Raw genomic sequence first — 20,647 nt, forward strand, 5'->3', positions numbered from 1 at the left:
AGCCGTGCAAATCTCTGCACCTTAGAGCAGGTCTTGAATTTTGTGCAGTGAGCCTGCAGATGTGCAGAATGCAGACAGGCCTGGCAAAACGGAAAAATGCTTTCTGCTCTGGCACTGCACCCCACATTTGACTTGCTTTCCCAAGGACACTCTGGGCTGTTGCTCTCTTGGGCTCACTGCAACAGCTGAGCCACCATTCCAAAAGGCACCCTGGAGGAGCAGAATCAAACACTGCATCACTCATTTATAATTTACACTCATGTCTGGGTACGGAAGGAGGAAAAGGAACACAAAACATCGACAACAACCAAATCTCGACTCCTGAGAGCAGGACTAGAGGCATGGGGACTTCACGTGACTGCACCTTCAGGGGAACCTATTCCGTAGATATTAAAATGTGGGCTGCCACTAAACCAGCAGCATTCAAAACTCCCATTGTTCTGGGCGCGTTTTGCGACAGGGAATTTCATAAACGCGAGCAGTTTCTGAGGTCTGGACACAGTACTGTGCCTAAGATTTCAGATTAAAATTGCCACTGTTACTTGGAAGTAAAACCCAACCAAGTTCAGTGGGGCTTCCTCCCAAGTAAAACGTGCATGGATTGGGGACCTGAAAACTTTCTTTTCTTTTCAACCCAACATGTTTTGTTTAGGTTTCAAATGCCTTGTTTAAATGCACTTTTAATGTATGCTGTGCTTTTAATTAGAAATATACTAGCCAGTTAGCTATGATGGTTCAAGAAGTGCATGTTAAAGTGTTATCTACCTCAGACTCTCACAGTGATGCTTAAAATCAAAACCAATTTTGGAGTGGAATCATTAAAGGACCCTTAAGACTTAGGTTTGTGAACTGGACACTCAAGGCGGGTGTCTCTGCCATCAGTTGTATAGGCCTTTAATATGTGCTAATTGTGGTGCCAAAAAGATACATTTATGTGAAGGAAAGGGGGTGCAGGGAGAATCCAGGGCTTGTATGCGGAGTGGAAGGAAAGGAGGACCTTTTTCTGCCTCCCCACTTCCAGCTACTCTCTGAAGACTGGAGAAGAGACCCCCTTAAGAATATTAGGGGGGTGGGCAGGGGAAGGACTAGACCATGTGAAAAAGGAACGTAGTATTTTAGCTGCAGTTCATTCATTTTCAGCTTTGTATTCTTTTAATAAAAAAGTGTGCCTAGACATTCCATTGTGGCGCTCATAACCTAGGTTTAAGGTGCCATTTAGCTTTCATATCTAAGTTTCTAACACCGTAAACAAGTTATCCTAAAGGGAATCTGGTGGGATAGGAGGCTGCCTTATACCAAGTCGGACCTTTGGTCAATCTAGCTCAATACTGTCTAGGCTGGCTGGCAGTGGCTCTTTGGGGTTTCAGACAGAAGACTCTCCCAGCCCTGACTGGAGACACTACTGGGGATTACATCTGGGGCCCTATCACTGGGGTTCCGCCCATTCCCAATCTCAAGCAAAAAGATGGTTCTGTGAAATGAGCAGTGCAGTGGGAGCCCCACAGGCAGAAAATGGAAAGCAAAGGCCACCTTAACTAAGTTAAAGCAAGGATGGGAAATCCATTTCCCTCCAGGTGATGCTGAAGATTGGCCATGCTGCCTGGGACTGATGGGGTCTTTAGTCCAACATCACCTGGAGGTCACCTGCAAGAGAGCAGCAGAGCCATGTTGTGGGGTTGATGTTTTCCGATGGTAATAAATCTGCTCTCTCTCTCTCATGCTAAAATGGATGCTTATACATTACCAAACCGAACTGAAAAGCATTAACTTTCATGTATGACACCTTGGGATCCATATACTGTACATGAATGAGGCCTTCTCTCTGTATTAGCCTGCCTGTGCATTAAGATCATCAGGAAATGCCTTTCATGTAGTTCTGCTGATAAGACGTGGCTCAGTGTGTGGTTATGTCGCATGGGGCCTTCTCCATGCCTGGCATTTCAGCCACAGAATTCCCTCCCTCCTGAGGTATAACAGGCATCCTCAGCTGGTCATCTTTTGATGTGGATTAAAAAGGTACCAATTCTCTCAGGCTTTTGCTGGAAACTGATGTGATGCTTCTGGGATTTTAATTTTTTTGCATTCTAACTCTATTTTAAATGTTGTTGTGATTTTATTTTATAGGCATTTATCAGTTTTGTAAACATCATGAAATTGGTGGGTGGGATACAAGTTTATAGCACCTGTTTATTACATTTCTCCCATCTTTCCTCCAAGAAACTCAAGGTGGCGCTGAACATGGTTCTTCCCTCCCTCTTTGCTTAGAAAAGCACAAACAAATACAGATCAAACAAACCAAACAATCCTAATTGATAAGGTACATTGGCTCAGTTAACAGTGCCTTTTAAAGCGTTAGTGAATAGTTTCCTTTGTTGTTTGCAGCTTTCCTTCCAAGTAAAAGGAGGTGGAGGGTTTGAAGCAGGTATTTCAATTTCCCTCCAAACACTTCCTTTAGCAGGCTGAGGTAGTGCACTTTTTTGTTTTGAGTCCAGGTGAGTTTAATCTTTGTCCCATAATTTTAAAACAGCTGCTTTTAAAAGAAAACTTTCCAAGGAAGTCTTTTTCCCCCACCTGTCCCCTTATTACGGTACTTCAATTATCCTCACAGCCCTGTGAGAGAGTGTCACTACCCTCACACTGGCATTATGCAGCAGTGTAACGTTCCAAACCAGTTTCAAAGGCCACCCCAGACACAACACATTGCAGTAATCCAAAGAGAAGGCTTACAGGGCGTGGAACACTGAAGCAAGGATCTCTTTTGGTCCCGGTACAGTCATGCCTGGTGCAGCAGCCTCAGCTAGAACAAGGTACTCTGAGCCACGGAGGGCATTGTGACAAAGACGGAACAATGAGCACCTCAACTATGAACCGCTCCCCTTTTAGGGGAGAGTATAGCCTCCTGCTGAACAGGTTGAACACCATTCACCAGTGCAAAAGTGGACTAACAGTACCTCTGCCTTGTCTGGACTAAACATCAGTTTATTGGCCTTCATCCACCCCATTACCATGCCTAGGATTTAATTTAGCATATCCACCATCTCAGCCAATTAGATAAATAGAGTTAGGTGCCAACTGCATTCCAAATCCCTAAATGATCTAATGTAGTACAGGGTTGTGCATCAGATTAAGGCAAATCCTGGGGATATGTCTGTATGGGGGGGGGGGGGTGTCCTTGGCTTGTCAGAGGCAAAATGAAATCCGTATGAGTGGCACAGGTTGAAGCAAGACCTCCTGTGGTGCTTTGGTGATCCAAACAATAGCAAAAAGTTGCAGAGAAAGTGAAAGTATGATCCCTAAGCTTTCCATAACATGAGGGTGGTGGTGGTGAAGGAACAGAGAGCAAACAATAGAGAGGAAAGAGAGCTGAGGGAGAGCTCCACTGTGACTGATATGTTTAGACAGCAGAGGGAATAATTTTATCTGAAAAATGAATCCCTTTTAGTTCTCTCCACCTTGAATCAACTTTAAAAATATGGCTAGTGCAAAAGCCCCTTGAGCTATTTGCCTGCAATTTGGTAGCTTTCCCCCCACTAACTATGGGCTAGTTACAGGACGCGGGTGGCGCTGTGGGTAAAACCTCAGCGCCTAGGACTTGCCGATCGCATGGTCGGCGTTTCAAATCCCCGCGGTGGGGTGAGCTCCCGTCATTCGGTCCCAGCTCCTGCCCACCTAGCAGTTCGAAAGCACCCCTAAGTGCAAGTAGATAAATAGGTACCGCTTTATAGCGGGAAGGTAAACGGCGTTCCGTGTGTTGCTCTGGTGCCGGCTCGCCAGAGCAGCTTCGTCACGCTGGCCACGTGACCCGGAAGTGTCTGCGGACAGCGCTGGCTCCCAGCCTCTAGAGTGAGATGAGCGCACAACCCTAGAGTCTGTCAAGACTGGCCCGTACGGGCAGGGGTACCTTTACCTTTACCTTTAATGGGCTAGTTTACCTGCAAATTCCATTGACTTTGGTCAAAAACAAAGAGAAGTTACAGCCTTTAAAAAACAAAAACCCAAATCCTATGAGTGAATGGGAGGTGATAGAATGAAATAGACTGATGGATCCTGAATCAAATTGGGCAGCCCACAAAGCACCACAAACTGGAGCAGACTATTTTCTCAAGTACTGACTTGAGGCCCAAATGTTATGATCAGTAAGCACACTTGGTGGTTTGATGTTTATGTTACCTGAAGCCTGAATGCCACAGAGTTACAGAGATACCCACAGCACCACTTCTGTAAGCAGTTGCTACACAGATGAGTAAAACTACAGAAGAGCAGTGCCACCCACACCCAATTTGGACAAGCTCTCCAGAATGATACCATGATTGATTGAGGGATCAAGAGAATCAGTAGGGTTGCACCTCCATCTCACTTTGAGCAAAAGTCATGCTACAGAGTGACCCAGGCAGTTTTATTTCTAAAACCAAGCCAAAACCTCAACTGAAATGGACCTAGAAAATGAGTTTCATCTAAGAGTGTCTGGAGACGGCTGGCAACTACTGCTTGAACACTATGTCTGGGAAGGGAGTGTTAGCAATTGGCCCACAGTTGTTCAGAACTTCTGGGCCCAATGAAACTTTTTAGGAATAGTAACACTATTGTCTGGGAATAAAGAAGGCTGGGAATACACCCTCTGTTAACAAGGAATTTGCTACTTCCTGCACTCAACTAGTCACCCCCCTCTCTGCTTGATGCAGTTAGCTAGGATAGGCAAGGGCCACATCCACAGGCCCTAAAAGGTAAGAGTTATCCAGCAAGACAATTGTGAGGTCCGAAAATTGGTGGATACAGACAATTTTGTTCTCAAAGTCTCTTGCAAACACATCACAAAGAACTACAGTACTGGGATTCCACCAAATCTATCAAATCAGATTTCAAAAGACTCAAAACCATTTGGAAAAGCTCCACAGGATGGCTTTGTGGGAATGCAATTATGATGTAGAAAAATGGCTACTTCACCATCACTACAGAGAAGGCTTGATAATTAGCTCTTGTGTTCAGTCGGACTCATCATGAAATCTTATCCAGATGTGTTCATGCCATCTTTCAACCTGCTTCAATGCCCTCAGCTCAGGTGTAGGGTTCAGCTTAGCTCGACAACCACTCGAGTAATCTCTGCATTCCACAGAGTGACCAGGAATTTTAAAGAACTGCCAGTCAAACCATCCAGAAAACTCACTAGATTCCATCAGAATTCATTAACCTCTAGTATCCACCCCCCTTGTAGAGGGGAGCAGTTGCTATAAGCCATAAACCTCAACAGGGAGTGATCTGACTATGAAAAATACTGTATTTTTCGCTCTATAAGACGCACCCGACTATAAGACACACCTAGTTTTTAGAGGAGGAAAACAAGAAAGCAACGCAAAGCCTCTTGAGCGAAGAGGCAGGAGCTCTCCTGCTGCGCTCTAGAGGCTTTGCGTGGCTATCTCCGAAGCCAGAAGAGCAAGATCACTCTTGCTCTTCTGGCTTCTGCGATAGCTGCGCAGCCTCTTCAGGGCAGCGGGATGAAGGCTCCCCGCTGCCCTGAAGAGGCTGCGCGCAGCTAAGCCAGAAGCTAGAACAGCAAGAGGGAGCGCTGTGCAGCGATCCCTCTCATTGTTCTGTCTTCTGGGATAGCTGTGCAGCCTGCATTTGCTCCATAAGACGCACACACATTTATCCTTACCTTTTAGGAGGGGGAAAGTGCGTCTTATAGCGTGAAAAATGTACAATCTTTCACTTTCAGATCACCATCCTCCTTTCCCATAGAAAGAAGAAAACTAAGCATCTGTCCTACTACATGGGTTGGAGTGGTGGTATCTTGACAGCCTCATGGTCCTAATGTATTAAGCAACTCCCAAGTACTATGGAATCAGGACTCCATGAGCCAAGTGGGTTATTCCACATTAGTTCAATTTTGAGTTCAATTTTTGAAGTTTCATCAAAAAACCGAGATGGTGGGTGACGAAACCCCTGTTTTTCACACTGATTTGATGTGGAATGACCTAAGTGTGACTTAACCAAGAGCAGAGCATGGGTGGCCCATCCCTTTCTCTCCTAAATTAGCAGCAAGAGGAGTTTCATCCTAATTCTCCTAGCTTTTTTTAACTCACAGAAAGGACAAGCAGGCTGCTCTCAAAGCAGAAAATGCATCCATGGAAACCCATGAATATCCTATTTCACTTGTTCCCAGTGGATGAGCTAAGTCTAAGCCACAAGAGCAAGGAGAGGCAAACACGACCATTCACTCTTGTTGACAAAGGTCTGCAGAAAACATGGAGAAGAGGAACCATTTCTGCTGTTGAGACATAGTGGTCTGGTGTGGGGAAAGTGGATAGGAAGAAGTTTTTCTCCCTCTTGTAACACCAGAACCTGGGCCCATTCAATGAAGCTGAACGCTGGAAGATTCAGGATAAGAAAAAGTACTACTTCACACGTTGTATAGTTAAACTATGGAATTTGCTCCCACAAGATGTAGTGATGCCTACAGACTTTAAAGGATTGGATACATTCATGGAAGAAACAGTAAGGCTAGCAATAGCTACTAGCCACAGTGGCTATCTTCCACCTCCACTGTTGGAGTGAGCCTCAGAATACCAGGTGCTAGGGAATCAAAACTGGTGAGAGCACAGTTGCATTTAGGGCTTGCTTGCTGGGCATTCTGAGAACAGGATGTTGGACATGGGCCTTGGGCCCAATCCAGCAGCAAGGTTCTTCTTATCTTCAAAGTGCTTGCTCTGTGGAGAAGGCTCACCAGTGTCTCCAACCAGTGGCCTTATGCTAGCACCACACGTTGTGCAAAGACCTATCTCGAAGAACCCACCTCTCAAAATCTGGAGCGGAGGATGGCAATGGCAGTCCTAATCGTTCCGGAAAGAAACAAGAGGTACTGTGGTAACTTGGGCAGAAAATGCAGCAGGGGATGTTTTCAGTCGGGCCGTAAGACTTCTGGATCAGGCCCAGAGACCAATCTAGTCCAACATCCTGTTCTCACAGTGGCTAACCAGATGCTTATGGGAAGACCACAAGCAATAGTCCAATAGCTTTTGTGATTCCTAGCACCTGCCCATCTTCTTACAAGTTAGTTTTCTATGTGCAGAGATTTCCCCATTATACTATAATATGGAGGAGCCATCCCATCCCACGAGTCCCCAGTCTGAAGAGAGATACTCAAGGTATAGCATTACCTAGCAAGAACTAGGCCATGATCAGGAAAGGAAGTTAAGAGCTTTATGATCATCTAACAGGCTCAAGACCACGACGAGCACAGAGGTCTAAATCAAACACATTGTTCTAATTATCTCTTCTTGAACCAGCTCATCATTCAAACCTTTTTAAAATGCTGCTCTCCCTCTCCCAACTTAAGAGATCATTCTTTGTAATATAACTTTTCAGAGGAATATCAAGCCTAGTCCGTTGCAGCAAAACCAAGAATGCCCTTTGGCACCTTAACAAGACTAATAAAATTATGGTATAAGCTCTAGTACACATAAGCTTACGCCATATTACATTTGTTTAAGTCATTTAAGTTGCCACAAGACTCTTTGTTGTTTAAGCTTTAATCAACAGATTAAAAACAATCTTCCTTCTAAAATAAATAAATGACTGAGTGGCAGCTTTTGTTCATTAAATTGCACTTTACTCCTTAAACACTCCCTTTTGCTCGCTAGCTATCAACAACACAGGTTGTGGTAACATCCAAATTAAATTATTTTATCAATTAAAAAACAGTTTAAAATCAACAAAAATGATTTAGAATCCCCTGCCTGTTGATATCATGCATGCACCTTCGCTGTACTCTTTTCGGTATCTGCTTAAAACATTTTTGTTTGGGCAAGCCTATCCGGACATGTTAATGACGGCATGTTTTAATATTAATTTACTGTTAATTGTCATTATTTTTAAATGCTTTTAATTAGTTTAAACATTTCTTGTAAATTGGAATATTTATTGTAAAATGGCTTAGAGGTTTTACTACAATCAAGCAGTTTAGAAATTTTATTAAATAAATAAAATAAAAATTATTTTCAGAGTAAGATTTAAAAAAAAGTCAGATGCCTGAAGTCATGCAGTTAAGTCACTTAGTATCCTGAAATAAACTGTGATCCGAGTTTACCCATTCTGTGAAAATCTGATTTATTTATTTTATCCAAAAATGTATATCCTGTTTTTCCCATCACAAACATATTGCTCAAAACAGTTGACAGGTATTTAAAAAATAAGGACAAAAATAAAAATAAGAAGAATAATCCATCAATAAATCCAAGATACCAAAGCTAAGAGAAGTATCGAAAAACTAAGGGCACAAAGCTTAAGTCAATTTGGATAGCCGGACTGGATTCTAGCAATGAAACTCCACATAATATCACCGCTAACTCTTTTTCGGGTCTAACAGATACCGCCAAATGCAAGAAGGGAGGGATATTTGCTGCCCCTTAATATTTCAGGACATATAATGTTTTAATATTCTGTTAGGATTATTAGAGGAGCGAACTGCTAATTATTATTTATTTATTTATACCCCGCCCATCTAGCTGGGTTTCCCCAGCCACTTACGCCATGGGGCCTATCCAAGCCCAGCATCCAGTTTTCCACAGTGACCATCCAGATGCTGAGGGGAAACCCAAAAGCAGGACAGAATAGCACAACAACCCTCTACTGCTGTTGTTCTCTAGCACACTGCCCCTTGTCGCTAGGGGCTAATAAAGTCATCATTTCCAAGAGGGGTACTTTCAACCTGTGCAAGGGCCTCTGTTCATGAAGGATAAGTCTACAAATGCCTATTAAGCCTGATGGCTATGTTCTACCTGCACTGCTATAGGGAGTATACTTCTGAATACCAGTTACTGGAAACTGCAGGAAGGGAAAGTGCTGTTGTTGCACACAGGTCCTGTTCACAGGCTTCCCACGGACATCTAGTTGGCCACTGTGAGAACAGGATGCTGGACTGGATGGGCTGCTGGTCTGATTCAGAAGGTCTCTCCTGGGATAAAACAAAGCCTGTTCTGATCCAGCAATATTCCCCTACACTTCCAGGATAGTACTTGGGTAGAGAGAGATCAAGAATGAGGCCTCAGCTTGAGTCTGCTTTCCTCACTCACCATGGACCAACCTGAAAGGACCGCATGCCCAAAATCTTACCAGTCTGCATGGAATTAAAACCTGCTTCCTAGCCCTTGGGATTGGTGAATTTTAACTTTCTGAGATCAAGGAAGTTTTTTTTTTATATGGGATCTCCCTGTTCAGTTACTCACTCTTGCAGTGAGGAGGAAGAGAGAGCATGTGAGTCTGAGGCCTGATCCCAATTTATCCCAGGGTGTAAAAGAAAGGTGAGTTGGGGGGTCGCATTCTCTAAACACAGCCCCTATTGGAAACTCAATTTCCTACCTCCACCAGATCACTAGCCACAAAATACCAGTTTTTCCTCATATAATCACCAGATCTTAATCCACCACCTCATATAAGGATCCCATTTTGGACCCCAAGAACCATACCCAGTAATACAAGAGACTTACTACTCCCATGGTCATAGGCACAACGTATCTATGTCCTCCACTCATTAATCGTAGTCTTCTCTGCTACCTCACGCAGTAGTGCCTCTGCCAGTCATCGATCCACCGCTGCTCCAAGAGAGGCCAAAGAAAAAATGAGAAAGAGAGGGAGAAAAGACTGGATCCAGTTGCCTGCTTTCTCAGCCGTGAAGAAACGGATAAGGCAGGTATCCCAAAATTACTGCGAACAAGTCTGAGCAAAGCAGCAGCTTGTGGAAACTCAAGAGGGAATAATCCTTTCCTGGGACGGTGCGTTTACCCCTTCATTTGTTGACCCAAAACCTTCCTGACGGAGCAAAGTACAGCAACAGAACTGAGGAAGTGTGGAGCTTCCTCATTCAGCCGGTGCCCAAGTCTCCACCTCCGATACCTGAGCGAGGCAACACCTTTCGCAATTTCCCCACTTGCTGAGCCAGAGAGCACCTGGGTTGTTTGGCAAGTCCTCCAAGCCTCTTTTAAAGTCTGAGTGATGGTGGCGGGGAAATATCTTACACACACCCCTCAAAAAACAACAACCCAAAACCAAATAGTTAAATAGAGGTAACGGGTTATTCTAGAATCCAATCAAGGTTTACTCCAGAAGGAAGTCCGAATTGCTAGATCCTCCCCCACCCCCCACTCAAGACAGAAGGTAGGAGGAAACCTGCGTCTCATTTGGGAGGAGAGAAAGTGTGAGAGAGAATGAGTTAGAGCAACGTCAGGTTCTCCCCCACAGGAAGCTGCCTGCCCCACCCATGCAATCGGCAGGCAGGGCTTTGGAGAGAACCAGGGAGGGGAAGAGAAAGCAAAGGAAAAAAGGATGACGTTACCCCTTTGACCTGCCGTCAGGTGATCTGGAGCTCTGACAGGCAACTCTGTTGACTGAGCCCTGCAGAGCCTACTAAGTTTGCAAGACAGATTTTTTAAAACTTTTTTTTAAAGGCTGCCAATTTGAAAGGAGTGGAAGGGAGAGAAAGCCTAGGAGAGATTGCACAGAGGTACGGCTGAGCAAACAGCTTCTAGGCAGGGCTGGGTGTACTCTGTACTTAGAGAGACAGAGTTCTGCAGCAAGGGAAGCTGAATTCTGCAACTGGTATAAATTCTACACCTCAGCATGAATTCTGCCCAATTTATCCTGCCCAAGCATCAAATCCTGCCCAGTTTATCCTGCCATTCTGCCCCCCCCCCCACCTCCACGCAACATAAAATGTATTCACTTTCTATGGTTCTCTGATCACTGGAAAGTTTATATACTTCGGCTTCAGTGGTTTCATGAGGCATTGCCCATATCCTTGCAAGCCATTAGGACCAGATAGCTTTAAAGAACACCATGAAGCCTGAACATCTGAAACATCTGCATCCAAGACTATATTCAACTTTTGTGTGTGTGTTCCCACAAAACTGCAGTTATAGGCTATCTACCTAGTTATAAGCAATCTCTTTCAGCTGCGTACAGGCACCAAGGACCATGGTTTTCTGTATACGTATAGCATTATGAAGCCCAAACCACTCCATACCATCCCTTCACCCACATCTGATCACCTGCAACAATTAACAATTGCCTCCAGGCAACCAGCCCCACCTCTGCAGTGTGTGAACGCAGAACACAGATGCAGCAGCCAAAAGTATTCAGCTACATTGCAGATCCCCCTAGCAAAAAGGACAGAAAAAGGCCCATTTGCAGAGGTGCCACAGCTGTTAAAATGAGCCACAATACCACAAGAGGGTATTACAACTCCCTAATAGGGATAGCAGCTCCAGACATGCTGCAATCTTTAAGCTCCATCTCCACCCCCACAACTGGGACAAACTTTCTACTCCAGGGAAAAACCTTTTTAGGTGCCAGCTTCTCAGCAGCCAGGAACACAGGTGCTGTGAACTGCTCCAATTCACTCAACACTGTGCTTACAAAATTCAGGAGGAGTGTGCACCTTAGAATTAAGATTTTTTAAAAGCACCCATGGTTCTGTACACAAAGCTGCCAGTGGTCTGACTCAGTGGCCACCTTCAACACAGCTCCAACTAGGATGTCTCTTTAACCATAGTTTATTATTTCGTGATCATCAGGAAACTATAGTTGCCAACTTCAGAACAAGCTAGGCTCTTAAACCACAGTATGATGTTTGTTTAAGGCTTGTTTTGAAGCTGATAACCACAGTTTCCTTATTTTAGACACAAGTACAAAATGAAGTTTAATTAATTAGAGATTTCCTGGTTTAATCACAGGTCAAGGAAAGGTGCTCATAAGTATCTCAGTTTAGTAAGCGTGATCATCCAAAGAGGGCCAATATATTTAAGTACATAAGTCTCGGCTGTGTCTGGGAACAGCTCTCTCAAGTTTCAGGCAGAAAGAAGTCTTCCCAGCTCTACTGTCAAAGATCCTTTGATAACTGGAGATGCTGAAAATCGAATCTGGGACGTTCTGCATGCAAAGTAAGTGTGCTAATACAGAGCTCCCCAACCTGCAATCAGGCCAAAATAAATTTGCATGAGGATTACAGAGCAGGGTGGGGGTGGGGGGTTCTATGAGAGAACAATTCATTAGGAAACAGGAAGGTAACAAAGGCTCCCAGCAGCCAGGGAGTGCTCACTTTCATTTGTCACAGTGCAGTTTACCAAAATATCAGCATATGTACCCTATTTGAAATACTGAAGGAAGTGCAAGGTAACTTGTAGTTCAGATTAAAACTACTTCCAGCAGCTGGATATTTGCTTCAGTGTCATTACGGCAACAGCCAAAACAAAACAGTAGTGAAACACCCCCACACAAGTGTTAATTGTCATCTGTTAAAGTATTAGTTTATCAATACACTGGATTAGAGCTTGCAGCACTACCCCCAAACCCCAAAGTGGAACACATGCATGGCTAACACCACCCCCAGGGCAGGTTCCTGCAAGTTACATTTTAGATTCTAGTATTAAATAAGTTTTTAAAACTAACGACAAAAAAGAAATACTAGTTTGCATCTTTACTGTTACTAGTTTACTTGGAAATCATGAGTGTTGAGGAGCATAATAAACATGGTGTTCTTTCTGCTTGTAGAAAGCAGACGGAAGACCAACTTAATTATGTTTCCCAGCTCTCATGATTTTGTATCAGTTGTGTGTTTTTAAAGGTCTGCCTGAACTCTTAACGTTTGATGTAGGAATGAGAATGATGCACAAGAGGAAATGTAGTCAGCAGTTCATTCAGCACCTTCCTGTCACATTCATGAAAATGAGCAGGGATTAAATGTGCAAATTAGAGGAGAGTCCCTCCCAACCCTGATGCTGCTCCAAAGCAGCTGCCTAGAGATGCCTAGAGGGGGCTGACCCTTACTGGAGTATATGCAGGATGGAGCCTTTTGTTCAAGGCCCCTGAAGGCTGGGAATTTGCAACTGCAGCTGACTAGAGATGACTAGAGAAGCTTCCCGCAGGCATGACATGCACAGAGCCCTGGGCCAAATTGGGGCGGTGCTGCAGGGTCTAGCATTTTCTTTCTCCAGAGGCTTCCCTATATGGATAGAAAGAAGACAGCCAAATACTTCCCTCTGTAATTTAGTTGGTTGTTGAATTGAAGGTGTTGCAATACAAACCCTAATCTTCAACAGGCATACATTGTAGGAATATCGCAGCTGCTGCACACCAAGTCCCACCACCTATCCATCTAGGTTGGTATTGCCTTCATCAGTACTGCAGACCCCATGTTTTTCAAAAGCCAAGCCATGGAACCCTGCTTTGGGGGGGGGGATGATGTCTCTATGGTGGTTTTCATTGTGTGAATGGTACCATGGAGCCCCTGGGTGGACCACCAATTGAGGACACTGGCCAACATGACCATCAGGGTAGACTGTAAAATCTCTGTCAAGTGTAATGTACAGCAACAGTGCAAATAACAACCCCACCTCTCCAAAAGCTTCACACATATGACCTGCATCCAGTTATGGTCAGAGCAAACAAGATTCAAATTCATCCCTTTCCCTTTGGTCTGGGAAGTGCTCTGCTGCATCCCATCAGGCCAACTCTGCAGTATCACAGACAGCAAATCATGAACCTCTGCTTTGTTCAAAGTCTTTAGAATGGTTGGTAAGCACTGTCCCCATGAAAAACAGCAGCAGCTGCCACATGCCATCCACTAAGATACCCGGTCACTGCTCTGTTTGCCACTAGACTTGCAAATGGGCCTGGTAAAATTAATATGCTGCACCTTGGGTTTCCATTTTGGGAACCGGAGGTTTCCTACTTCAGAGTAAGTAGGATGTCATTTGGCTTAACCACCCCACTACTTAGCTCATTTCCACAGGCTTCTCTATGAAACCCTGATGCAGGAGAGTGGCATTCTGTGAACACTTTCTGATTGGAGAGCAACCTCAGTTCACCTTCTCCATTTTGAAAGGATTCCAAAATGCACATGCACATAGGGAGGCTGCTGTCTGGTCGAACAAGCTTCTCCTGATATTAATAGGACAACTGCGAACAATTATTTAACCTATCTGAGACTGCTCTTCTATTAAAATTGAAGATACAAAGCAGCTTGCAGAGAGGACAAACACAAGCAAAAATGGAGGCAATAAATTATTAAGTTATTTCAAACCTAAGAGTGGAGATCAATAAAGCTTACATAAAATAAAAATCATAATAGCAGCAGCGAGACAATAAAAGCTATAAAAAGCCACTAAAAACCACTAAAAGCCTCAGAAAACAGATGAAAAGTACTAACCTCTGGAAAACTCTAAAAAAGACACCCTTGTGCCAGCTCAGCCCACCCCAGTCATTTCTGGCCTTCAGTTTCCAAAGTTCTCTTTGGGAAAATGATAGCCAACTATTTGCATGGATGCATGGATGGCACTGACAAGGTGCACTGTGACCTAGCCCTCATAAAACATAAGAAGAGAGGTTTAACACATCCACACCCCTACATACTATGTTATGCACTGGAGAAGGCTGGAGCGGCTGTCTGTATGTTTAAAGCAGGAGTGGGGAAACTCTGGCCCTCCAGTTGTTGCCAAACTACAGCTCCCATCAGCACCAGCATGCATGGCAAAAGGTTCCCCACACCTGGTCAAAGCAAGGAGATCAAATTCTGCAACACATTATTATTTGTACAAATGTGCATTTAATGTGCCTGGCACTTCACTCAGCACAGGAGGGCTGGGTCCTACCTTGAGGAGCAGACAATTTAAAACCTGACATAGGCAAAAAAGAGGAAAGGTGTGTGTGGGAGAGTAACCCAAGGAAAGAAAGTAAGCCTGCCTGAGTGGGGAAGACAGTCAGCAAGTGAATGTGCACTTGAGAAAGTCTCATCTGCTTTTGTAGAGGCCCGGATTAAGTTCCTTCTCTGGGTCATCCAAGAATCTTTTCAAATTCTTGGTCTACATCAAGCCAATTTTTATTCTGCTGAGCCAATACACAAGTTGCCTCAGAACCAAATTTTGTTTGGGTAAACAACAATCACCACAAGATATCTTAGGAGTCATTAGCCTCATTCACCAATTAAAGGCAAACAACAGCCTGCAGACATCTGGAGGAGGAGATGGAGGGACACCCTAACACACAATTATCCCACACAGTGTAATGACCCTTCCTTGCATTTTATTTGGGCTAGAATGCATCAATTTGACATTCTTATCTAAGGTTTTGGAGTCACCTGAGGCTTAAAAAAAAATGCTGTATATTCACCATCTATTTGGTGTGCTTGTCTTAAAGCCACCAATATTTCAAAAGGCATAAAGGTTTTAACACATTTCATGTTTGCAAAAGCAACAAACATAGGAATACTGTAAGTGCATTGTGAGGGGACCATGTCCAACAATTGTTCAAAGTGCTGCATAGTGATGTGTGCACACAAAGATGTATTGCATTTCCTGTGGGAATCCTGTCTAGGAAGGCTCAAGCCACATAAGTCTCCAGAGGAGAGCAGGCTAGACTTCTCTTCCTCTAAAAGGGTCCCCAAGTACAATGCTTAACTTTGGCACCTATTAATTTAAGTGGGGATAACAGGTGTATTTGGGGAACACCACTTGTGTGCTAACCCTGCTCCCTCCCTATTTCAAGAAAAATAGTAAAAAATCAAGTTGCTTCTACCTGCACCATTCTGAGCTTGTTACCCAGGAACATGAAAAACCGTCTTGTAATGAGTCAGACCACGGGTGCATTTAGCTTAGGGACCATTCACAGACACTGTCTGGTAGTGACTCTCCAGATTTCAGACATGGGCTTTTCCAGCCTTAATTGCAAACAATGTGATCGACCACTGAACTATGACCCTTCCCTAAAGGCATTTCACTCTTGGTCAAGCAAAAGTATGGGGTTGAGGAAAGAGAATGAAATGAATAGAAGAGCTGCCATCATTATTCATGTTATGCTATCTCAAGTGGGTATCTATCAAAATGGCTGCTACTTCACATCATCTGGCCAGTTTTAGTCTGGCCACCATGTCATCCACCTCACTTCTGGCCCTAAAGAAGCTAGGAATGCATGTCATAACTGATTAGTATATTGATCCATATCTACTGCTCCAAAGCAATGAAACTGTACACTGGAAGAAAACTCAGCCTTTAATCTTGGGAGCTTCAGACTATCATCTCAGCATACTGGCAGAGGAAATACCGATATGATGTGTACACACAGATCCTCCCCGGAAAAAAACCCAAGCAGATGTTCTGTGGAAAACACAGACCAGGCTTTATATAAAGTGTATTTCAAGAGCATTAAAAAAAGAAAGAAAAAGAGTTTAAACCAGGGGGATTCATTTGGGGGGCCTGGTTCCTGACATCATTTATTCTGTGGCAACCAGAATTTAGACAGTGACAGAATTCTGTCTTTCTTGCTGTGTATGTTTCTATCTATCTCATACAGAGCAGACCCTGGGCATAAAAACCTATGATATGCTTCAAGGCGGGGGATGGGGAAGAGTCTGTTGGACTCTGAACTGCTGTAAGTGCCAGCCAGTATGGCCAATGATCAGGAAAGATGGAAGCAATACCTGGGGAACCACAGGCTACCCACTCCTGCTTTAAAGGACCCCTGCATGAAAATATATCAGTGCAATTCTACTTGGGAGTCCTCCCTCTAGTTCACCTCCCCATGAAACTCGTGAGGCGGATTAGGCAGAATGGGGAGGCAACTGGGACCAAGGTTGCACAGAAAAGCTTCCTGGCTCTGCAGGGATTTGAACAGCTCCCAAAAGAGAGCTCAATCTAGCCTCTAAAGTTTATCTAAATCTCCCTAAATGCCAAAAGTTTCTTTGAAGGAGAAAAAAACACAGAAAGGTAAAAGCAAATACGGGGTGGAATAAAGGATGCTTCCTCAGGCCACCAGCTAAAAAGTACACCCACACCCCTAGAAAGCTGCGTGGTGGATAGGCTATTTCACCAACTTTGCTAACCTGTCGCCCTAGGAACTTCCTTCTCCCCCCCCCCCCAACTTCATTTTGAGCTAGGCAGCCATGGAGAAAGTTCCACCACCACCCCTTAGCGCAGCCCTTCCAGTTTCCTGCCAGAACTTGTTAGTCCGGTTACCCAGCAGAGCAACTCCAGTTACATTTGCATCTCCCCGCAGTATGTTTGTTCTGAATAAACACCCACTGAAGAGTTAACAAAAGGAGATAGAGCTATTTACCTCTGACAGAAGGAGGTCACCTAGGAAAAGATTATGCTTCATTTGAAGTCACTCCTTAGGAGTAAAAGGGGTGGGGGATAAGAAAAACTATAAACCAGGTGTGGGGAACCTGTGGCCCTCCAGATGTTGCTGAATGATAACTTCCAGTATTGCTGGGGCTGATAGTAGTTGTGGCTCAGCAACATCTGGAGGGCCACAGGTTCCCCGCACCTGGTATAAATCCACCAAGCCAAGAGCCAAAACATTTGAGGAGGAAGCCACATAGGGCGGTCAGCCAGTTTACGTTAATGCTCACTCCGGAATTAAATTTAAATCAATGCATATATGACCAAAATCTCTATTGATACAGGCAAGCAATTTGCAATAAAATTTAACAAAAATACTCACCAGTCAAAGAAAGCCATGTTACTTATTTCCCTTTTCATTTACAATCACAGCAACACTTTCTTGCTGGAAAAGGTCATAAGAACAGTACTGCTGGATCAGGCCAGTGGCCTATCTTGTCCAGCATCCTATTCTCACTGTAGTCAAACAGATGCCCATCCACAAGCAGGACCCGTTAGTGTAGAAAGAACATATCCCCCACAAATCTGTCTAACCCCCTTTTAAAGCCATCAAAGTTGGTGACCATCACTATATCTTGTGGGAGCAAATGCTATAGTTTAACTATGCACTGGATGAAGGAGGAAGAGAACCATGTAAGCTGCCCCAAACCATTTGGAAACTCTCCATTCCATCTGAATCAGGAGATGCTGTGAAGAAAGTAGACTGGTGTCTGGAAGCAGTAAAAAGTTGGATGGGGGCCAAGAAACTGAGGTTGAATTCTGATAAGATGGAGTTTCTGTGGATGCGTGGTTCCCATGCCCAGGAATTAGATGTAGAACCTGTTCTGGAAGGGTTGCACTCCCCCTGAAGGAACAGGTTCCTAGTCTGCGAGTATGCCTGGATTCCGACTTCTCAATGAAGTCTCAACTGAATTCTTTGGCCAGGAGTGTTTATGCCCAGGTTGGGCTGGACTGCCTACTACTTGGACAGCCTGATCTCAACTGCCCAGACTCTAGTGAGCTCCCACTTAAGACTACTGCAATGTGCTCTATGTGGAGCTGCCCTTGAAGACAACCCAGAAACTGCAGCTAGTGCAGAAAGTGGCTACTAGGTTGGCAAGTGGGGCAGCCGGGTGGGACCATGCACCACCCTCAGGAGAGCTCTCCAGCAGCTGCCAGTGAGCTACTGAGTCCAATTTGAGGTGTTAGTACTAGCATACAATGTCCTAAATGGCTTGGGATCAAGTACCTGAAGATCCCCCACCACTAATAGTACCCAAAGATCAGCATGGGAGGCCATGTTGGTGGTGCTGCCTCTGGTTAGTGTTGACTTGAGACAGGTTCATCTCCCTCACTGACTTTCAGGAAAACGTACAAACATTCCTGCTAACCCAGGCATTTGATGACTGAAAAAATACTAGCTATGACAACCTTGAAATAAGCAACTGTGAGGGTGTGTGATCATTTTTAAATGTGTTTTGATGTTCTAAAATGTTTTACGTGGTTATTAACGTTACAGTGGTACCTCAGGATGCGAACAGGATCTGTTCCGGAACCCCGTTCACATCCTGAAGTGAGCGTAACCCGCGTCCACGGGTCGCGATTCGCCGCTTCCACGCATGACGTCATTTTGAGCGTCTGCGCATGCGGTGAAACCCGGAAGTAACACGCTCCGTTACTTCTGGGTCGCTGCAGAGTGCAACCCGAAAATATTCATCCCGGAGCTACTTCAACCTGAGGTATGACTGTATTTGTGTTTTTAAATTCAAAAACACAAAAGGTTTGCTGCTCTATGCTCCTTTGGGAGGAAGGGCAGGGCAGAAATCTGAAAAATAAAGTAAGTAAATAAAATAACACAACTGACATGGAATCAAATATGCTCAAGCACATTACTTTGATGGCACTTAAAAAAAAAAAAAAGCACAAGGGCAAACCAGTCCCTGCCCTGAGAAACTTCCGATCAAAAAATCTAACACAGCAAATCAAATGCACCATCATCTTCATCATGATCACCACCACCAACTGCATGCTAGCCAAAGTCCACATAACTGAAGCAGAGGAATCTACATTTCATTTTGGCCATGTTAATCCTCAAAAGCACACAATTCTCCTAATACATATCTGCCCAGAACTTGAGAATAATTACTTGGGAGAGGGCCTTTTCAGTGGTGGGACTCTGCTTGGGAAATGTCCCCCTCAAAGAGGCTCCCCTTGTGCCTAAGAACAAGAGTTTTGGGGGTGCCAGGCAAATGCTTTCTTGTTCTCCTGGGATTTTCTATTAAAATCCATAGGGAGCTTCTGTTTGTGCACCAAATTCATCCCTGCTAGGTTCTTAAGTCCAGTTTTAATTGTTTAAAAAAGGAAAATTCAACACTTCATTATGAAGCTAAAATAACAATATTTTTATTAAAAGGAACAAGTTCAGAGTTCTTAACAAAACAATGATGTGCCAGGTAGAAATCTAGATTTGCAAAGGAGGCAGTACTGAGCAGGACTTGTAAGAATACTAATCTAGCTATGCCATCTCCCTCAAAGCAAGCCCTCAAAGCCGGAACTTGGACTAGGAATATATTACATGAACTTTCCATCATCCTTAAAGGTAAAGGTAAAGAGACCCCTGACCATTAGGTCCAGTCGTGACTGACTCTGGGGTGGCGGCGCTCATCTCACTTTATTGGCCGAGAGAGCCGGCGTACAGCTTCCGGGTCATGTGGCCAGCATGTCTAACCCGCTTCTGGCAAACCAGAGCAGCGCACAGAAATGCCGTTTACCTTCCCGCTGGAGCAGTACCTATTTATCTACTTGCACTTTGACATGCTTTCAAACTGCTAGGTTGGCAGGAGCTTACAGACACCATATTAGTAAGTCACCTAAGTTTCCCACATGAAGAAAGGTGGCTGTGAGACTAACATCGCCAAACCCACTGGGTGAGGCAGAGCTGGAATTGAGCATTAGCCAATGAACCATACTAATCTTCAAGTTTTTTTCTTCTCCTTTCTGCTTAGAAGCTAGCTCCCTCTACTGCCAATAGGTGCATCAATACACCTTTGCAAGTTTCTGTAAATCTGTGGAAGATTAGACTGTATCTTCTTTTTAAGATATTCTCCAGTACTTATCAATCTAGGTTCTAGCTGGCACAAGGCCAGGCCACAAGGGTCTGTTTGACACAGACACAGACACAGACACAGACACAGACACAGACACAGACACAGACACAGACACAGACACAGACACAGACACACACACACACACACAATATCACCAAGGACAACTGGCACTGTGCTTGAGTAACATGGTCACAAAGGAGCTCCAAACGAGAGTCCCAACACATTTCGATCCAAATTTCTCATTTCCTACTGCGCATGGCCATCTGAAAGGCAACTAATGTCAAACAGCCAGCCCTGGAGTTACAGAGATAAGACGGTAGAATGAACCTGCTTCCCAAATGGCAGCTTTCAAACAGGAACAGGAAGTGAGGCCTGTTTGTCACTCAAGGCTCCTTTTAG

The 20,647-nt window shown here is 44.3% G+C and overlaps 1 protein-coding gene across 15 annotated transcripts in view; it reads right to left on the reverse strand.

Moving 5' to 3' along the window:
• The window catches only part of MARK2 (microtubule affinity regulating kinase 2), a 110,619-nt gene that overhangs the window by 38,153 nt on the left and 51,819 nt on the right, over nucleotides 1-20,647 (reverse strand). Inside the window, exon 2 of one of the 15 annotated variants that reach the window (XM_077920140.1) lies at nucleotides 9,483-9,587. The exons of the other annotated variants lie outside the window; for them this stretch is intronic. Coding sequence (XP_077776266.1) covers nucleotides 9,483-9,527 — 45 coding nt within the window. The 5' untranslated portion in view covers nucleotides 9,528-9,587. The remainder of the gene's footprint in view (nucleotides 1-9,482; nucleotides 9,588-20,647) is intronic. 15 annotated transcript variants of the gene reach the window in all.

The sequence above is a fragment of the Podarcis muralis genome, chromosome 16 (assembly GCF_964188315.1).
Source record: "Podarcis muralis chromosome 16, rPodMur119.hap1.1, whole genome shotgun sequence".
In the NCBI taxonomy this organism is placed as follows: Eukaryota; Metazoa; Chordata; class Lepidosauria; order Squamata; family Lacertidae; genus Podarcis; species Podarcis muralis.